Raw genomic sequence first — 22,221 nt, 5'->3', positions numbered from 1 at the left:
GACATCATAATTATTATGCTTGTAACACATTGCTGGCATTTATCAAGCGCAAATGTTAACAGATGCTGAATTTATCCACTTTCACAGACTGAAAGCGTGGGCTCAACAAGCAGCAGAAAATATTATCCATATATTTGACACAGTCTGTGACTTTTGGTTAAATCTCTGGTGTCAGTGAGATGTCAGATGGTGTATGTGGGGCTGGGATTGCTGAAAAAGGTACGGTATTACCTAATAGGCAAAAGGTTATTCTGCAGTTGATTAAAATTAGCTTTCTACAGTGATCAGTGGACAGTAATGAAATTATCTTTATCATGTATAATACTTTGACAAATTGAAATAGCTCAAGTATTCTTATTTTTTTACAAGTTGCTGGAAAACTTCCCCAGCTGGTTGATGTCACTGGAGACAACTGTGAACAGTTTTCATAGTGATGCATTTGTCAATGACTGTGATGTCATGCTTCTACAGAGGTATTTTATTATTGCCTCCAGAGCTCTGGGACCTTGCTAATGGAACAGGTGACCACAAGTCATATCAGAGCGCCCATCTGTTAGCACAGGCGGCCTGGGAAAATGACAGAAGGGATGGACCCAAAACATATTTAACATCATGTCTCCTTTTTTGGTCTTTGTTGTCAGTTCTCTGCCCCTAGCCACTTTTCTTCAGTGGCTTTAAAGCAGAACTAAGTAACTTTTTCACCTTAATAAATTCTTTTCGTAGTCCCTGTGAGGGTAATACAAGTGTTTATGGGGTGATTGGGGGGGTCTTTCATCTCTCCCTGCTGTCACTGGTCTGATAACCGCACTTGCAAAGCAGGACGTACTGCTTTACAGCAGCCCAATACAAACTAATGCTAGATTACGAGGCTGCACACGGTTGTCTACGAATTCACTTTTCTCAAACTTATATCATGGCGGAGCAGGCAAAAAAAAGCAGAGAAGACCTTTGTTCGAGGAACGGAGCAACTCCATCAGTGACAGGTCAGCAGCAACATGCAGCAACACACAGCAATCATGTACCGTCGTCGCGGCAAGAGGCACGCACACACTCGCAACCCATCAGGCAGCACACACACAAATATACATCCATCTCTTCTTCCATCCATCAATTTTCAGAGCCGCTTTGTCAGCACACAAACACATCACACATTTCCACACTCCCTCCCATATTACTCCCACATCATTCATTTATTTTAGTTGTCTCTCTTCCTCATACTGTTCACATGGTCACATGGAACCAGTGATGTGCCGTCAGGGTAGGCAGTGCCTACCCAAGGGTGAATTGATATTTTGATTATTTGTTTTAACTATAATATAATTATAAATTATTGATTTTTCTATTTCCAATAGCCTACAGTACCTATAAGTTTGAAAGTGTCCGCATTTTGTGCGTTTCATAGCCCAAATTACTAAACAGTGCTATTTCCTGGAACAGCTGCACAGTCTTTCTTTTTTTTTTTCACTCCGTTGTAAGGCAGAGGGAGGCCACGCCCCCTCCCAAAGGCACGTTGCTCTTCTGCCTCCGTTCCCATTGCGTGTTTTTATGTGTTTGCGCATGCGCAGTCAGGTCCCCAAGATGACAACCATTTACATGCAAAGGCAGCGTAGAGAGCTGCCTTTGCACGTAACCACGCTATGCTAAATGCTATACCTAAATTCACAGTGCATTAGTGAATAGATCCCATGTGACCGCTGCTGCTACATTCTCTAGCGAGTGGCCGGGATAACACTACAGTCAGGATGACAGTGCCAGAGATGATAGAGAAACTTTGTTTTGAGGAAAAACAACAGCTTTTAAAAGATGGAGACCAACACCTGAGCTACCAGAGCTTCAGCAAAGGGAAGGTCAGAACATTGTTTCGGATTTTATACAGTGAATGGTACAAAAGGAAGGATTGACTTTGTGGATGCTCCTCACTGAGGCTGTTCTGAGTTGTTTTTGTCATTTTCTCTGTGTTTCCAACACAAACATGGATGTGCTGCCATGTCATGAGATATATCTTGTTGGGAGAGTATGGAGGCTATATAAAATAATTGTTTATGTTTCTTGGTGTTTATGTTGTTGATTTTGTTAGATGGCTAAATGCTTGTTTATGTGGATCTTGTTGGGTTTTTTTCTTTCTTATTATGATTTTTATATTTTTATAAGAACATTGAGATGACTTTGTTGTAAATTGCTTTATACAAATAAAATTGATTTGAATTTAATTAACACTTGCCAGCAGAAACATATGAAACTGTCATTGGTGGTCTCGATTTTACGTGCTTACCCAGCCCTAGTGGTCACAGCACGTCACTGCATGGAACTATATGTGTGAAAGCACCCATCAGTAACAGCTCAGCAGCAACACACAGCAATCACGTACCATCGTCGTGTCAAGACACACTCGTAACCCAACGCTCCATCAGGCAGCACACACAAATATACATCCATCCATCCATCCATCAATTTTCAGAGCCGCTTTGTCAGCACACAAACAAACACATTACACACATTTCCACACTCCCTCCCGTATTACTCCGGTGCTCAGTTTTTATGACAGCGACATAACCAAAAGGGACCTTTAGGGGGAGCGCTAAGCGCAAGTTACTTAGTTCTGCTTTAACATGTGAGAAGCATTTATTATTTAATGTTGAAAAATATCAGCTTGAGTAATTACAGCAGCAAAAAGACACAATCACAAAAACTAGTCATAGACTACTTATTTGGGATTATAGTTATATTTTAAGTAGGGCTTTAACACTTTAATTAATTTATTACAGAAAAACAACGGAGTTAATCACTTGTTTTTGCCCTACAAACAGGTGCACCCATAATACTGAGGCACATACCCTAACACAAGAGACGGGGAACCCAAAGAGAAGTCATGGCTGTGCTTCGTGGGCAAAAATTTTAGTTTAAAATAACACCGGATGGAAAACAAAAGCTCAGTTGTGTGCAATTTGTGCAAGAAAGAGTTCGCCAGACAGTGCTAGCTGCAACATGCTCCGAGCATCTCCAATCCACACCCATCAACATGACAGGGTTGCTGACAGTTACCAACCTATGAACTGCTATTTAGAAAGAAAATTTCAAACAAAATTTACAAGCTGGTCTGTTTATTTTGAATGTTCTGCACTAAGTGCTGTTTTTTATTTTAATACACAAAAATACATTTGCTTTAGAAAGTTGACAAAAAAAATCTGGAAAACCATGAATATAGCTTACTTAAATTTAAGTTTGTGCTTTGTGAACAATGCAATCATAATATTCTTCATTCATATTGCACATTATGTTAGCACTGAGTGATGAAAATAATAACACTATTTTGTTGTTTAAGCTCATTTATTGTTTTCATTGATCCAATCATATACTAAAAGTCATTTAAATTGAAAAACTGTTGTTTTTTTTTTTTAATCGAGTCCTACAAGTTTTTCAGAAAACGTGGTGTGGAGGAAGAGGCTCCCACAGGAAAGAATCAAGCACTGGCAGCTAGTGAAGATTAGTAAAAGTAAAAGCTTTACTAATTAGTAAAAGCACACTAACAGAAGTAGAATCACACACAACCACTCTAGGATCCATTTTCCCCGAAAGTCTAATTCATTTGACTCTATGTTGACACGCGACCGAAGAGGAGTTAATACTAATTTGGTTAAAAACATTGATCAAGGAGTGGTTGCTCTTGATTTTACAGCTCTGACATTGTTTGGTGGGATGAAGACATGACTTTAACAATAGCTGGGAGAACACGCACACATACACACACACACGTACACATGCACACGCACGCACACACACATACACGCAGACACACACACACGCACGCACACACACGCACACACACACACACACACACACATACACGCAGACACACACACAGCTCTGTGACACACAAAGGAGAGGTGAGTAAATGAGTCACCTCCTCTCTTTACCTTTACTCAGTCTCCTGACTGTAAAAACGGAGCAAATTAATAACACTCTGGAGAACAGTAGAGATTTTTTGGTGTTTATTTTTGTTTTAAGAAGTACTATTTGCAGTTGATTAGGTGCAACTGTTGATGCATACAAGGTCTGATGTTTATTTTGGACCAATAACAAACAAAAACATGCTTTATTTTTTGGAAAATTCTATTTAATTTTTTTGAAACAAAAAAATATTTCATTAGTTCTGACAAAATGTAAGCCATTAGTTACGGTTAACTATTCTTTAGATGACAGAGTCAAGGCAGAGAGAAAGAGCCAGTGTTTGCTGAGCATTAGGAACAAGAAGCTTGACAATGTACATCATGTAATGTGAAATATCTGCAATAAGGCTTTTTCTTTCTGAAAAAAAAAGGCCGTAGCACTTAGAGACTGAATCTCCTGATTCTCAGTGCATCTTATACTGTTCAGGGTCATAGAACGCTAAAGCTTATTTACTGAGGCAGTGAGTTTATCATAGGGCAAACACACACAGAGACACACAAACAACCAAAAAAGAAACATCTGCTCCAATGGACAATTTAAATAGTTTAGTAAAGGAATTTTCTTATTGTAGTTACACAAGCTCAGGGAGAACAGGCTAACAAGACAAAGGTGTTAGCATCAAATCAACAACTTTATATTAAAAAACAGGGAAGTGAATTTACAGCCCCTGTTGGCCAAATGTGTCTGACTCTCTATAGTTTTTAGGAAGTTGCTCCTCTTTCCTGGTATAGTGGGAAATAAAAAAAAGTTAAACCTGTCTGCATTAAATAATTTTTTTTTTTTTTTATTGAAGCTGACCGACTGTTAGCTACTGAGGCTATCAAAAGAGAAGGCTTATTATAGTTTCAAAAACTTTAAACTGACCAACAGATTATGAAAACTATTCACTTAATGCATGAATGAGCAGCTTCTGTCTTCTTTTTCTGTCTCCCCCTACTCTGGGTTGCCAGATAAAGCTGGTGATTCCACCAATAAACATGACAAAATGTCCTGTTCCTACACCGCTCTCAAACACAAACTGGCAACATATCTTCTGTTTATTTTCCTCTTTCCTTTCTGCTGTTTAGTGACTTTTCTCCCTTATTTCCTTCTAAAAGAGACTAAGAATGTGTTAATTTATTGTTTACAGACCTAGCTTTTATTTCAGCCTATTTATTTCTCATTATATACAAATAAAATACAAACATAAAATATCGATTGCCTTAAAGGGATGAGACTTGCATTTCTGATCTGACACATGGCTTTGGTGAGAGACAGACAGGGCTTTTTAAAAGTGTGAAATAAAGTCTGACATATGGACACCACATCCTGGTCACCAAGTAAAATAATCCACAATCGAACCAACACACCTACAACAAGCTTCAGATTTCAGTAGAAAATAAAAAGTGTTATTGTCAAGGTAAAAACATAAGAGAAACTAGAACTAGAAGTCTAGATTCCACCTTTAAAGGTGCAGTCTGCAACTCTCAGATCCCTCTCTCCCCCTCCCTCCTCGCTGCTCTCTTGTCCTGCCTCCAAACTTTCCAAAGTCCCTCCCTCAGAGGAGCTAACAAGCGAACGTTTGTCCGACAGCAACATCACAGTAATATAACATGCTCTATTAAAAGCATATTACTGCAGCGCTTCTCTCTCTCTATGTGCACACACCTCAGCAGCAGCAACTCAATGTCACTTACAGCAGCTCACACGGAGGTTGCTGAGCGCACATGAACAACACATGCACTACAGAGTAACAATTACAAATCAAACATAATGTAAATCAAGCAGCAGTAATTACCTTTCAAGCTGAAAAGTCACCAATTCCATCTTCTACTCCTCTAGACCATACAACGTAAAAAAGACGGCACAGTAGCTCCGGCAAAGGTGCGGTGCCTGTGAGCAACAGCTATCAGTCTGTCCATCAAACACAATCTTGGCCCTGATTGGTTCTTTTTGCTCGGTCGTGGTGCATTCTGGCAATCTGCCAAAGGCAGCAGGAGCAGCAGAGGGGATTCAATGATTCTGTTTTTTTCATACAAACTACTAGTTTGATGTAAAGCTGTCCTTACATAGTGACAACTTTAGCAAATATGTCAAAAAGTCTCTTTTATAAGAGTTGCAGACTGCACCTTTAATGGGAGTATATTCCTTTTTCATTTAATTATGCACCATAGCAGGTGGATAAAATGATACCTTACACCCCCGATTTAAAACAATGCTGGGATTGAAATTTACACACTGTAAAACTAGGTTAAAAAATAAAAATAAAAAATTGACCCAGTAAATAATCTTTTTAGTATGCTGATCTTCTTATCACACAAAGATTTGACAAATTCAGTGTGATCTATTTATAAAGGATTATTTTAAAGGAAAAAAGTAGAGCTATTGCTTTAATTTAAGTTTTTTACGAGTGCTCAGTATTGAAAAAAAAAGCTAAATACGCAGTTGTGCAGACTTTTTTCATTGCATCTGTTGGCTTTTTTGATCCAGTGCACTGCTTACAAAGGGATGTGCGTGTTTTTTTTTTTATTATTGTGCCACACAGTATTAAATAAAACTAAAAACCCTGTGCCTGTTGTCCATCATACCAGGAAGTAGGGGAGTGCAGACACTGTTGCGTAGATACAGCGAGGATGTGAGTTATGACCTCTTGAATCAACATGTCTTACTATGTGTACAGTACCAAGGCTTCAAAGCCAGCCACAAAGATATATAGCACTCTGAGTCCTAAGCTGCATGCATCCAATAAGCACATTTGAAGGTCCAAATAAGATTCTTTTTGTGTCTTTGAGTCGCTGACTGATAAACAATGAAAGCAGGGGTGATTCGTTTATTATTGCCACAGCACATCTGAAGTCTTTGCAGGGGTCAGCACTTCATTAAAATTAAACAAAGGTTAATGAGGAGCAGCAAACGCCTTTGAACTTTGCTTCTCTTTGCTCTCATTATTGTTCAACATATTATAGTGAGGAGAATTTTCTCCTATCAAAATACTATATTACTAGATTACTTTTTCATCATTCTCCTGGTTTAGTTGCAGCATGTGTTTAGTTTAAAAGCATATACTGTATCATCACGTTTAAAGATTGTGATCTGCAGTAATATAAGCCAAACAGGAAAATATTATTATTTTTTAATGATCTTTAGAAAGAAGAATTGCAATTCTTTTTTCAGTGATATGTCAATATGTCTTGATCTAGTTTTCTGTCAGGTGAAGGAATGATGATGATGGAATAATCCTGTTTTAGAGTAGCTGTTTAATATATTCTTTTATTATTTAAATATATGAAAACATTTAAAAGATTAGCTTTGTGATTTTTGCATGAATGCGTTAGCTTAAAATGGCTCATTTGTGTATACAGTACACACTGCTAATAGGAGAGCGAGGCAGACACACTTCATTTCATTGATCCGTTTCCTAGTTAATGACGTTTGGCTCTCACATTTGTCACCATTTGTTTAACTTGGTAATTATGTTTTCTATTCCTGTCTGCCCCTGTCTTTGCACACCCCCTCCATCTCCTCGACAATACGTCTCTTTTAGTCTCCTCTCTCATCCTTTTTTAACCACATTAGTTATCAATAATTAATCTGCAGCAGCTTGCCCACCCAGCTTGTTTAGCAATGTCTGTCATCCTGTTGGGTTAATGCAGAGCTGGATTGGAGTGGCAGGTTGGGCCGGCAATCCTTCATGTTACTGCGGCATCTGGGCCATGCGGGGGGACATGTCAAGAGCCATAAAGACAAAAGCAACATTATGCACTCACAAGCACCCCCCAACCCCCTCCTTCCTCCTGTCAAAGCCCAGGCAGGCACAGCAGAGGCATAGCCTTCTTTTGTTACATCTTAGCTGTGCAGAGCAAAGGGCCACACAACTGGGCATGACAGCAATGAGAGCAAATGAGTGTAAATATTTCATCAACAGTCGTAATGTTCATAATGGCCATAAAAGACTAAAATGGGCCTTGGCAGGATTTAGTGAGAGGAGGGGAAATAAATTGTGGGTGGATGGTCAGTCCATGAGCTTTTGTCAGATGCCTAATGAGTAAATTTAATGAGGTGAGCTAAGGACGGTGCATTCTGCTGTAGTGTGTAATTCAATAAGACTGTTTTCAGGGCTTGAGTGTAAACAAAAGGATGGCGACTATCATATGAACAGAATAAAGCTTACCTCTTATGCTCAATACTAACACTTTACCAACACGGCTCATCAAAACATCTCATCTCAACTAGGGGTGGGAACCTCTGGGTACCTCACGATACGGTACACAATACAAAGCTCACGATAACGATTATCTCATGATATGACGATACTGCGATTATTGATATATTGGTCAGAAATCAATGTACGATAATCTATGACATAACAAGAAAAAAAAAAGTGCAGTTTTTATTTTGTATCTCTGAAAACAATAAGTTGAAAAAGTGTCCTATGAACAATGACACTGTTTTAGTGCAACATTTCTTTTTTGTTTGTTTTTTTCAACATACCAATGTAAATGGTAAATGGACTTGATTTTATATAGCGCTTTATCACCACACTGAAGCAGTCTCAAAGCGCTTTACATATCAGCTCATTCACCCAATCACTCTCACATTCACACACTAGTGGGACAGGACTGCCATGCAAGGCACTAGTCGACCACTGGGAGCAACTTAGGGTTCAGTGTCTTGCTCAAGGACACTTCGACACATAGTCAGGTACTGGGATCGAACCCCCAACCTCTCGATCAGAAGACGACCCACTACCACCTGAGCCACGGTCGCCCAAAATGAATAAGTATCTCCAATAGTGCTTTATGTAAACAAAAAATAGGGTCTTTCTTACCAGACACCATTATAGTGCAATATTCCAGTAAACAATACTGTATATTGGTTCCTTCAACAAACAGTGACAACATTTGTGTGAAAACACCTGCACATTTTAGTGAAAAAGCAGAAAAGATTTTGAAAAAAATTAAAATAAATCTTAATCAAAAATAAATAAATAAATAAATAAATTTTAAGGCAAAAACTAAAATAAGCCTACTATACTATACTATACTATACTATACTATACTATACTATACTATACTATACTATACTATACTATACTATACTATACTATACTACCAAATTCGGGCCTTAAGCGTGTTTGGATTCCTGCATTGAACTGGACAACCCTTATTAGTGTTAAATACTGTACTGTCTGTAAGTATAGATACAGTAGTTTGGCTGTATGGAAAAAAAATTAACCCTTTAAAGATAGATAACTAAATGAATATTAAACAGAAATAACTGAAATTTGAATCACAAATAGATCTCAACATGCACGTTTGCCTTTTTCAACCCCTTAATCAGCATCTGATACAATTTTGTACAATTTTTTAGCTTCACTAGTTGACTTTCACAATAGACCCTAACTATTTAACTGGTAAGCACTGTTCCTGTTTCTTGTTAACATGTACACACAATGATGCTGCATGTCCTGAGGAAAACATGTTCACTGGTGAACAAGTGCAAATAAAGCAAACAACAGACAAAACAAAGAATAGCAAAAAAGGAGAATATGTTAAAGAAATTTACTCCAAAAACACAAAAGTTGATTATACTAAAAAATAACAGAGAAACATACAAAAATACAATAAAATACACAAAAAATGACTCATGTAAACACAAAAACGAGAGGAAAATATACAATGTGACAACAAAAATAAACTACCTGTAAACCCTATTGATGTTCCCTGTATTAAAGCTCAGATTGGTCATTATTGTAAATACTTTTTTTTATATTATTACATTATTATAAAGTAGCCCTAGGACCTAGGAACACATTGTTGTGGCCCCCACTGTGATAAAAGTGGTACTTTAAGAAAAGTAGACTGAAATGTATTAAATGACAGTAGCATATACATTTTGCTTGTCAGAGGAAGACATATGTGCTCCCAGCTTCATGGATGTTCTAATACTAGACAAACAACAATGCTCCAATTGAAGAATACATAACTAGAAGAAAAGATGGTCCTACCACTGATCTTGTCCAGCTCAGCCAATGTTTCCTGGTAGGAGCTGATGATTCCTCCATATTGTATCATCACCTCTTTCCTCAGGTTGTCCCAGTGAGGGGAAAGCTCCCCAAGATCCCTCAGATCCTGAACCCTACACAAAAAACGTACAACTGTGAGGGTCTGAAATTGGAAAAAAAAAAAACAAAAAACAAACTTGCTTGTTCTTTCACAAAGAAGAATAAATCTATGAAGGTCACAGAAACTTAAACATTTTCCTTTAACGCTTGAATTTCCCTCAAATTATATATAAAATTTACCAACATGGTTATCATTTCCGGTGGATTAATGCAGGCTTGTAGAGAAAAAACACACACACACACACACACACACACACACACACACACACACACCAGCAAAGTATTTTAAGCCATCTGTGCTCAGTTAGAAAAACCCATCTTCTGAAATTCAGACTAGAAGCAAGTGCCTACTTATGTACTCCTCCCTATCTTATTTTCCCCTTGCATCCACCATTCTTCAACCATTACAACACACAAACGTATCCGCTTCTTATCGGTGTCAGTAGAGCAAAAAGACGCCTGACTTCAAATAAGCTGAGCCAACAGCCACGGGCAAAAACCCTTTAATAGTGTGTGTAATGTATAGTGTATTTCAATAGTGTGTGTTTGGGTTTGTGTGTGTGTGCACGTGTGTGAGAGCGCGTACTGAAATTATAATCCCTTTTATATGGTCAATCATTTGCATTTGAAAAGCCATCTATAGATGGACAGAAAATCAAAAAACCAGCTCTCAACCACACACTGAAAAGCAAATTGTACAACTCTCATAAAAATTGGTGGTTTTATGTGCTATTCAGGATAACTAATACTGTATATCACCAGATGAAATGGCTTTTCTAACAATGAGTCTAATTTCTGGTAATTACACATCATGCATATTGCGTGTACATGTATGCCCTATAAAAATCTGTGTGCATGTCTAAAGCGTTTTGTTTAATAACATCATTCAAATCATGCATAATTCAGAGAACGCATAATGTGGTCGTTTTTGTTTGAGGATTCAGGCATTGAAAAGAAAAACCTTGGTTGCACAAAAGCCACACATTTGCTCGTTTCCTCCAGGTAACGAAGATATTTTTAGATTACTTTGAAGTACTCTGGTGTACAGCAGAGCGTTAGAGAGAGAACACCAGTGAGAGGGAATGAGTTAGAGTTTAAAATGATCAGACACAACCCCAGGCCAAAAAGTGTTTGTGCAAACACAATAATGCAGATTAGAGCTCCACTTAAAAACTAAATAAATGCCTTTATATATATATATATATAAGTGTTGCAAAAACATGTCCATCAGTCAAACGTCCACACCTGCTTCTTATCTTTTGGGCTTTCAGAGAACACGGAGCGTCCCCTTGCTGACAGTGGGTGAGAGGCAAACCTTGGACAGGTCGTCAATCATTTCGTGCACAGTGATGTGTATCAGGTGGCTTCAGACTTAAGTTTCAGACAGTGAAAAATCTGGCGAGTACTAGATGAAAAGTTTCTCCTTAAGTTAAAAAAAAAAACACAGATCCAAAGTTATGTAGGAACAGCATCTTAAAAAAAAAAAAAAAAAGGAATATATTTGCGAGCTTTTCCTTTTTGTGCCAGCATGCCTTCAGCCCTGATACCAATCATTTGTAGATTGAAAACTTGCAGTTTTATTGACCAGTTACAAACTGTAGAGCCCTAGAAGGATGATAAATCACATCCAAAAAACATTTTCACATCTCCTGCCCTTTGCTTCTCTCTACAAACCTGGAGCTTGAAACATGCTCCAGGCTGAGAGGTGCCTCACGCTGGGCACCTTGGCCGACACACTCTGCAGGGGGTTGTAAGTCAGTTGTGCTAATGGCATAGGAATACACAGAGAAAACTTTTTGGTAAAGTCAGGGAATTCCAGATTACCCTGTGGAAAAACAAGCTCAGAGCTTCATTGGCACCAGGTCAGGCATGTGAGATGAAGTTCAAATGAATAATTTTGGTTGCATTGTATTGTATTGGTTGTATTGAGACACAAAAACGAAGCAGATGCACTTTTAGTTTCAAAAGAAAAGCCTGGAGAGAATCTCTAACCCTAAATACATTGTCGTTTCAAGAGCTACGAGGTTGTAATTTCAGCATGCATTGGCAGAAAACCAGGGAAAACTGAGCGGAAAGAATGGCCAAAGCTAAAAATCGAAAACCAAACTCTTCAGATTTTTTTCTGTGCTCCATGAAGAAACATCAAATTTAACTTTATTTATTATACTTTGACTAGTACAGTGCCCGTCAAAAGTATGCATTCATGTGGGAGCATACTGTAAGTAGAGTTGTCAATCATGGCCAAATGACTATGTGTTTGAAGGTTGGATGTTATAAAGGGGTTTATTTGCAGGTGCAAAGTAAAATAGTGTGTGTGATTTCCCTAGTTTAATTCTATGGAACATGCACATGATAAATGTGTTTTGTTTTTTTTACTCATTTTTATATTTTTTTCCACTTGGTGTATTTTTCTGTAATGGATATTTTTTTGTTGCCATTGTAGTGTGATTCTGTGTATTTTTCTATCTCTTTTGGTGTAGTTTTGTGCATTTCTGTTATCAATTTGTGTATTTTTTATAAATATTAATATTAAATATTTTTGTGTATTTTGAGTCATTTTCATATTTTTTTGTTGCTTGCTGTATTTTTCTGGAATGTTTGTTTTTTGGAGTCATTTTGTGTGTTTTTGGAGCCTTTTTGTATACGTTGTGCATTTTTGTTGTTGTTTTGTGTACATTTTGTATAAATATTGTTTAGTTTTTTGTTTTATTTTACACAGACCTTTTTTTTGCTCTTATAGATAGATGTCCAAATTCGTACACCAGTTTATTCCACAATCAAGCAGTTGATCGTAGGAACCAAACCCAGGTCAGGATAAAGAGCCAGGCACTAACATCTCCTTTGTAAAAGCTCCATCATACTGCAGAACAGGCATGTGTATGAAAAACAAGTGCTCGTTATCATCAGTTTCTCGTTAGATTGACACGTACGGCTATAATCTGAAACAGAAACACCTGTGTGGAAGGCGTTAAACTGGGAAAAGAACAGCTTAACTCCCTTTTCCAGCACTGCAGCTTAGAGTGGCAGGAAGCAGTGAAACCTGGCGTAGGCACAGATTTCTACCCTTAACAAGGTGACACACTAATAGTTTAATTTCATCAATTTCAAACATATGGTAAAAAAAAACTGTACCACATCTGTAACTGTAAAACAAAGAATATATACAGGCTTGTACACATGATCACTTGTCGGTACTTGAAAATTTACCACACAATAGTTTCTGATCCAGTTCACGCCGCACTTCTGAATTGGCTTTAATTATAATTTGTTTTCTGTGAATGCCTTTCACGTGAAGTGATCCTTAATACTATACCTGGAAAGCTATAGCCAATCAAGAGGGCAGTGCTCTCACAAGACAAAGTCAATTGTTGCTGGAAGCTACAATTGACTTAACCACACATGGGTGAGAAATGTGAAATTTTAGCCAGAAGTGGAGCCAAGGATGAATGATCTGATTTTAAATAATGCACTAAGAGTCTACTTATACGTTCAAATGAGGTATACATGGGCTAAATGAGAGAATTAATGGGAGGGGGCGATGTGAAGGACGTAGTTGTACTTCCATAATCAGTGTGCTATTGTGTGGAAGAAGTATCAACCCGATGAGGATAAACACTCCTTCTAAATGCAGTTTCAAAACGATCACAGCCCTATATACATATATACATATATATGTCTCCTTTTCAGGATATATATCAGGATTTAAAAGTTTGAGAGAAACGATATGACTGAGACATTAAGGTGGCAGCTATGAAGGATACAGTTTATGACGGTGTACAGTACACCTATAGAATAACATATACATACATGGAGTTTGCGGGGTCAAAAGTTTTCATTACAGCTTTGCCAAGTTTTTATTATAATTTACATAATATACAAATATTTTAAGTATTTGTATATTTGAATAAAAACGGAGATATAAAATTCAAAGGTTCACAAAATAAACACAAGTAAGAATGTTTTAAAAGACCAGCAGCTGATAACTTTTGACCCTCCTGCTTCCTGTAACAGCTCAGAGCTATGTTTACAACATGGCGGACACCGCAGGTGCTCCATAAACTCACTAGTCTGTTGTTTGTAGTGATGCGCCGAGAAAACAAGCGGCTGGAACAGAGAACGAGCAAACCCTGCGCTCAGTGCGTGCTTGTCCGGATAAAAAGCAGTGGATCGAATGGTGCTGTTCCAATCTACTCCCCCCTCCCCGACAAAATCGGCATCCACTGGCCACCACGGCACTGCCAGTGTGCACGCATTCAGGCAGAGTAACATTAGAAACTATTAATGCCATAATCTACATAGTTGGACTTTTAAATGCTTTTAATCCATATGGATCCTTTTATTCTATCCTGTAAGTGTCTAACTTAGTGATTTACAACTGTCAGCAAATCTATCCCTCCATGTTAAAGTGTATCTCACATACTGTATATTGAGTGTTGTATGATGTCTCATGTAGAACATCATAAGCAATAACACTGCTTAATTTGAGCAACATTTCTCTCTCATACTTTACATTACATGGGGTGCTGAACATCTCAAGCTGCTTTTTGGTTTGCAGCAGTTCATGTATGTTACTGCAGCGAAAATGAAGCAGAAAGCAGCCGCCGGCCTGATTTTATCACGAATTTACAACATTACACAATGCGTCGATGCAATTTTTTGTAGTCAACATTATCAATGATGTTATTAATCATTTTTGCATTTTTGTTTATGTTACACACATTGTGGTTGGCGTGAATCTCAAGACGTTCTATTATTTAATTCAAATTATTAATCTCAAACTGCGCCTATGAACATACGCTATGCACTTAATGAAGTATCTACATATATATTGGAAAACTGTTGATCTACTGTGGTTTTTGGGTGCAACTTGTTACTTCTTGAAGCTGCTGCAGTCGTTTCACTTATTTCCATTTCGTGAACAATTTGCCTTCATAGCTGCAAAGATACAGTGATACAATGTCCTGCAAACTGCATCGTTGTGGAGTTATGGCAGTTGTGCTGCATAACAGATGCCAGCATTTATTATTCCTTTTGTGTACATCCTTTGGTCTGACGCTGAGAAGGTCCGTGGAAGCAAAACAAACATGACTGCAATCATGTCCTTCAGCATTTCCTTTGTTTTGGAACCCCTCCAATAACAGATACACACTGTGTACACACATATCCCACACACCCAAACAAACATACAACTGTTTGATAAATGCAAAAAAAAACAAAACAAAAAAAAAAAACTGAAGGACAGACATTTATGATAGAAGACAGTTATCTATTATAAAAGAGAGAAGAAGAGGAGAAATATTAAGAGAATTTCTGTATGTATGTGAAATTCAGTTATTTGTATCTATCTACAAAAGGCAACACAAGCAACAAAATGAATCAATGATGAAAAGAAATATGGCCACAAAGCGTGTTAAACTAGGCTATGACAGATGAGTGGGGCAGCAGGATAGATGTCTCGAGGCGAAAAGACCCGCCTTTATTTCATGAGGCAATGTGGTACCTTCTTAATTAAAATCCCACAGAGTTTTTTCAGGTCAAATTAACCCCATTGAGAAGTCCAATAAAGCAAATGTTTCAACACATTCCATGTCCTGAGAGGAAAGCGTCTTTGTCCAACAACTGCAGCTGGTAACACTGATTCTGAATGAGTGGAACAAGCTGAGACAAAGAAACCTGACGTCCAAATGCAACAGCAACATGTTCATTTACACAGAAGGAAAGTGGGTACATCATTTTCTCATTAATGACAAACCAGGCAGCCCTTGATGAAATAGGCTTTATCAACGCCTACTCACATCCATTCATTATTTTTACACACGAGATGCTGTATCCTCACTGAAGGGAAAGAAAAATGTGCCCCCTCTCTGTTTATACGATTAGATTAGAACATGAGTGTAGACATCAAAGCTAACAAACTGTGGGAAGATGTTTCTGAGATTATCATAGAGTAGCAAAGCAAACTAAGCCATCCTCCATCGACTGGTGCTGCCCATGAGTTTGCAGCTCCAACTGAATCATTAAAATCCCTGAGCTAGCACTGCAGCGGGCTGGGCTGACAAAGCTGGATAAATAAATAGACGTGGCAGAGAAAGACAACATTTAAAGAGGATTATAGGAGAGGTGCCTAAGCGACCAGGCTAAGGATGTGGCACGTATGCTTTTTAATAAACACACATTGTGTTTGCCAGCTGTAAATTGGAGCCTGCCGAGTGCTGATGAGCTGTATTGTAAAGATTAGGCATTTCATAAATACGGCATAATTGTTAACTAAATTTAGCTGTGATTCAATTGATTGGGTTGTGGGAGAGATTCAACTACATTTACACAGAGATTACATCTCGGAGGCTGCCATTCAGGAAGCTGTGCTTTGGTCAGGTGTTTTCACAGGTAAACTAATGGCAACGCACGTACAGTCAGTCGGTTGATGGCATCTACTGTATATATATATCACTGTGTCTGCGTGTTTGTTTTTGTGTCTGTCTAACTGTTAAAGAGAATTCAAAACTCAAGGATCCCTAGAAAAGCATTGAACTGACCAGGGATAATATTATTCATTCAGTAGATGACCACAGAGTAGAGTTAATGGCCTTATGTCCCAAACAGGAGGAAAAAGACGGGTAAGTGATAGAGTTCAGTTCAGTTATAGTATATTTGTCAAAAAAAAAAAAAAAGATAACTTATTTTATGCAAGACAAAGACAGAGACAATAACATAGTATGATACACTGACAGATTACTAGAAATGATATTTACATCTTCTACATATTACAATACTGTGTCTGTGCGTTTGTGTGTGGTAGAAGGAAAGAGATAGTGGAAAAGAAAAAAAAAAGTAATAATGTTAGTTATATGCTATTAATGATTGCCAGAATGCATCACGGCCGAGCAAAAAGAACCAATCAGAGTCAGGATCGTGTTTGATGGACTGTCTGACAGCTGTTGCTCACAGTCTCCGCCCCTTTCCCGGGCTGGAGCGCCATCATTTTTTACAGCGTATGGTCTGGAGGAGTAGAAGATGGAATTAGCAACTTTTCTGCATGAAAGGTAATTACTGCTGCTTGATGTACATTATGTTTGATTTGTAATTGTTACACTAGAACTCTGTAGTGCATGTGTTGTTCGTGTGCATGCAGCAGCCTCCGTGTGGCTGCTGTAAGCGACACTGTGTTGTTGCTGCTGCTGCTGAGGTGTGTGCACATTGAGAGAGAGAAGCGCTGCAGTAATATGCTTTTAACAGAACATGTTATGTTACTGTGATGTTGCTAACGTTAGCTTGTTAGGTCCTCTGAGGGAAGGACTTTGGAAAGTTTGGAGGCAGAGCAAGAGAGCAGCGGGTAGGGAGGGATCTGAGAGTTGCGGACTGCACCTTTAATGGGTGACGAACAAAGATACATAGATAATATAGTTAATAATAAGTAAATAAATATTAGATAAATATTCATAACATAACAATTTATACTTCAGTTAATTTTTCATAAGGCTTCCAGACCTCTGAATCCAGCAAAACCTCAAGTCAATGTGCCTTAGCTAAGCTACGATAAAAGAATAAACAGAACCTCGATGACAGCCTTCACAGACAAGTATTTTAAACAATCAGTTCAGTGCCATAAATGTTTTGTTCAAATGTCACTGATTTTCTTTAAAACAAAGTCTGACATTTTCATTTACTGTATTTACCTACTTTTTAATTTCAAAAGTCACCCCATGAACTAAGAATGTGTTCGAATGAAAAAATAAAATATGGGTGGACCTGTGTTAATTTATGTTTGAGAGTTGTATGCAATGAGTTTGCCAGGAACATGAAGTCAGTTGAACAAAAATGATGGATGACAAATGCTGATCTGGTTTCAGAGAAGTGTACCTCTGAATCATCCATTCATCCATTAATTTACACGGCGACCGTGGCTCAGCTTTACACTTAATCATTATTGGTTATTATGAATTAAGTCCCTTTTGAGACAAATTCTGCATGTGATCCCTTCATTTCCTTTCTCCATTTGCCTATCAACTGATTAAATGAGCAAACATTTTCCGACGTTAGAATCTTACCTGCTCATGTCTTCCTGAATATAGAGAGTCAGCAGCTGTTTGGGAATGCTAAACGACAACGTGCATTCTTCCATTTGTTCCCGCACAAGCATCCACTTGCTGTCCATGGTTTGAAATCTGTAGACCTTGCATACTGGATTCCTGAATACTGTACAACAAAGGAGAGGAGAGGCGGGAGGAGAGAAGTGTAGTAAGCGGCTTTGAATTGCAGAAAATGCTTCAACTGTTAAGATTTGACAACAGGCAAGCAACACAGGAAAACCAAGAAAACACAAGTAGTAGCCAAAGACGACCGGCCTTAAGTACAACAGAATGTCTTGAAAAGTCAGACAAGGTATAGAGCACACATACACACATATTAATACACAAGTGTGCTTTATTTGTGCATTTAAAAACTCACTCCTCCCACCTGTCCCAATAGAACCCATTCAGCCCCATCTTTTTACAGTATTTCAGCAGAAAGTGTTTAATAATAATTTCAGGCCGGAAACAAGAACCAGCCTCAATTCTCTTATCTGCATGCTGGCAGCAGAGGGCAAGGAGCCGCTAAGCCTTAAATAGTGTTTACTGCTCTCTTTCCTTTGCAGAGCTGCAGTGAAAAAGGGAAGTCGTTCAATAAGTCGAAGCAGAAATACCGGGAGTAAAATTCTGACAATTTTGCTCAGAGGTGTCAAACACGCAAGGTATGAAAAAACGTTTCTGCTTGAAATCCAAAAGAGAGAGTGTTGCCTCTTCTACCGGTAGCAAACTGAGGAATCCCTGCAGCAAACCACACAGGTCGTTCTGAAACACATTTTCCATATTTTTTTAAATCCTGAGCCTTTGTTACGGTCTTTTGTCCTTTAGTGGTGGAACTTCTACAGCCCTTGAGTGCAGTTTAATAAGGTGCACTGCAGAGTGTATTTGTACACATAATACCTGTATTTAGGCGTCATCATCACAAAGCATTGAAAAGAAACAATAAAGGGGTCTCACAGATATTTTCTCCACCATGTTATCATGTTATGTTGAGTAATTTCAACACTCAAAATGAGAGTTAACAGTTACATTGTTCACAATGCAGGTTTAAATACTTTTTGGCAACACTTTACTTGAAGTTTTATACATAAGGCTGACATTACGCTGTCATTATTATGATATGACACCTGTCATTAGCATGAATAAGGCTTGTTAGGCCTACCTAACCCTACTAGATCCATCCACCTAACCCAAAAAATGCCAACATAACTCCAAAGCTGTCATAATTTAGCAAACAACACTTAAATGAGCATAGGGCAGGATCTAGAAATCAGACTCCATAGTGACACCACAATGGTTAGTGTAACTACAACCATCAGCCAAGCCACCGCAGGGGCTAATGTCTGATGTTGACATTAACAGTTGTTTGTCAATAAAATCAGTGCTTACCACTAAAACAAACGTACATACTGTATGTCATTTCATTGAGGAAAAAAAAATAGTTTATCACTGTTGGGTCGGACTTGGATGAGAAAATGCAGCCCGATCCACATTCTAACTGTGACACGGTTATTTATTTACTCAGACTTGTGCACATGCCTCTGCATACATCTGTGGAACCAAACAGTAGTTTAGCCCACTGTGCTTGTTTCCAAGCCGTCTTTTTTTCATTCTTTTTTATTTCTGGGTTATTGGGGCACCTCTCCAAGCCATAGTGAACGTGCACCGGCTTCATTTTTGATGTCACCATCAGCGTCATTTGAGTCCACGTTCGCAGAACTGGGCGGGAAAATCTGACTCTGAAATGTATCACACAGATAGTGTATCACATAATATTTTCAAGGCAATAGGTAGAAATATGTGTGGACTCATTCTCTTTGGTTTTGAGCACTTCATCACCCATTAGCATTATAAAAAACTTAAATTAAATGTTCATTGCCTTCATGACACATTGTTCATGCTAATGACAGATAATGAAAGCATTATGTCAGCCTTATGTATACAACCTCAAACTTTTTTTAAGCTCATTTGTTTTTGAATTTGTCATGTTTGGAGTATGTGAGATTAGGGAATTTCTGAAATGCTAATTGCCTCATAAAGCTTTAGGATTCTGAAGATGACATTAAAATGTTAATTGGTGTTAGGAATAGATCCCCAAATAAATCCTAACGGCATCTAAGTGATATGAGATTTTGAGATATTGCTAACATGGATATTAGTATGGATGACCAAATTAACTGTAGCACAAAGAGACATGTGGGGAGAGCAGTTAAATCCAAACCTTAATCGTAAAAGCGACAGTTTTGCTTTTCGACTCCAACAGAGAAAAGGATTAACCCTTGAACTCTACGCTGCCTTGATGCCAATCAGATGGCTCCGTTTCCTTTCCTGCCACCTCTTAAGGAAATGACTTCCTAAGACACATGGTGCACTGGCCCGATATCTCCCTGTTCTCTGCGTGCTTGTTCTGAAAACGTAATAAAAGTAGAGGACCAAATTGCATTACTTAATCTGGCAGCATCTGCAGGGAGGGGATTGTTATGACAGGCTGCAGATGTGCACCTGCAAACATGGCTGCAGCTCAGTGGTTAATCACAGCAGAAACAGTAAGTGACAATGGCACCATGACAACAGGAGTGGGGCTGCTGGGGAGCTCAGGGAGGAACTGTAATAAGAGACAAAATGAATAGCATGGCATGAAAAAATGAAACTAGTTTCTGTCTGGCCCCTGAGTCTGAGCTGTGAGGTTTCTATGCCGCTGGAGTTGTGACCTTTTCAAGTCTTTGCCTTTTTTTTGTCTACATGGCTTTGATTTTCTCCCCCTAGCTGTCTTTTGTTTTACCATGGAGGGGGCCAACTTTCTGTGTGTGTGCACTAAATCAGTCTCAAGTAGCTGATGCTGCCCCCCTGTGCGCATCTACAAAGAACCGGGTAGCTTTACCTTGTTGGAAACAGACTTAATCCAGAAAATTACAAATATTTCAGTCAGATTAGTTACCTCATAAAGGAGCACTCAAATGGTAATTAGGTGGACAGTAGTGACATTTTAATCAATGCTTTTGACTAATGTAACCTTGCACTATATCAGAAACAAAAAAATTGTTAACTTCCCGAGTGTTACCTAAATAAATAATTTTTTAACAAAGTTAAACAGTATTGAACTATTACAGCAGTGTAGAAATAGTGGACAACTGAGACTTATTGTGTGTGGGAATTAGTTGAATGGAAATTAGACCACACTCCATTACATTGTGGATGATTTTGTGTCATTGCAGGTGAGTTTTCTCCCTGGTACAGTGATGTGGAGGCCTAAAGTTAGCATGAATAATAAAAGGGTGAAGGGAGTTTGTGACAGCCAGGCACGGAAAGAACAATAATCAAAGGTCGACTTGTTTCACCAGGACACAAATGACATTATATAGTGAGTGCATGAAGGTTGCAGGTTATTGCTGAAATTTATCAAAGACACTATTAGGCTTAAACTTTTTATGAACCCTATAATTGAATTATAAATGGATTAAAAGTGGAGAAAATGGGATGAGGAACCCGTTGGTTAATGAGAATAGAAGCACAAGACACTGAGGGGTGGATTCACAAAAGATTTAGTGGTATTAAAATGTGTGCAAACGTCACTCCATGCGCTAATAAGGAGTACAAAATCCAGGGAATCAGGACTGCGTGTCTTCAGTACGTCAGAATGTGCCCTTATTCCATTTAGCGCATTTCCCTCTAATGAATAAGCATAGTAGGCGGATCTCCCAGGGGGAGCAAAAATATGGGAGGAGGAGATGCAAATAAATGAATGCAGGGGACGCAATGCGATTCATGAAATTTGTGTGTGATCGTGTATGTGTGTGTGTATAGCACAATGGTGATATATGAGAGTGTGTGTGACGCAGCGCTATATGATGGTCAGAAGTTCATCTTCAAAGAATGCAGAATGATTAACAGACTGTATTGCTGTATTAACACAGATCAATGGTAGATCAATAGGACGGTTTTGGTCCAAATCTGCCTATTTTGCCTGAACTGATCAGAGCAAAGCTACAGGACCGGACAGAGCACTCACATTATTTTCTTTTTTTTTTTTTTAAATGAGGGGGGGAAAATATCATTAGGTTTTAAAGTTGTTTAAAAAAAAAAAAACCCAAAAAAAACATATTT

At 38.3% G+C, this 22,221-nt stretch overlaps 1 protein-coding gene across 6 annotated transcripts in view; it reads right to left on the bottom strand.

The window, feature by feature from the left end:
• The window catches only part of inpp4b (inositol polyphosphate-4-phosphatase type II B), a 330,847-nt gene that overhangs the window by 64,094 nt on the left and 244,532 nt on the right, over positions 1-22,221 (bottom strand). For all 6 annotated transcript variants that reach the window (XM_028466420.1, XM_028466336.1, XM_028466506.1 and 3 more), the window contains 2 exons: positions 18,100-18,247; positions 9,935-10,065 (listed from right to left, as the gene is read on the bottom strand). In XM_028466420.1, coding sequence (XP_028322221.1) covers positions 9,935-10,065; positions 18,100-18,247 — 279 coding nt within the window. The remainder of the gene's footprint in view (positions 1-9,934; positions 10,066-18,099; positions 18,248-22,221) is intronic.

Source organism: Gouania willdenowi, chromosome 1 (assembly GCF_900634775.1).
Source record: "Gouania willdenowi chromosome 1, fGouWil2.1, whole genome shotgun sequence".
Taxonomy (NCBI): Eukaryota; Metazoa; Chordata; class Actinopteri; order Blenniiformes; family Gobiesocidae; genus Gouania; species Gouania willdenowi.
This window is presented reverse-complemented; position numbering and strand designations above follow the sequence as displayed.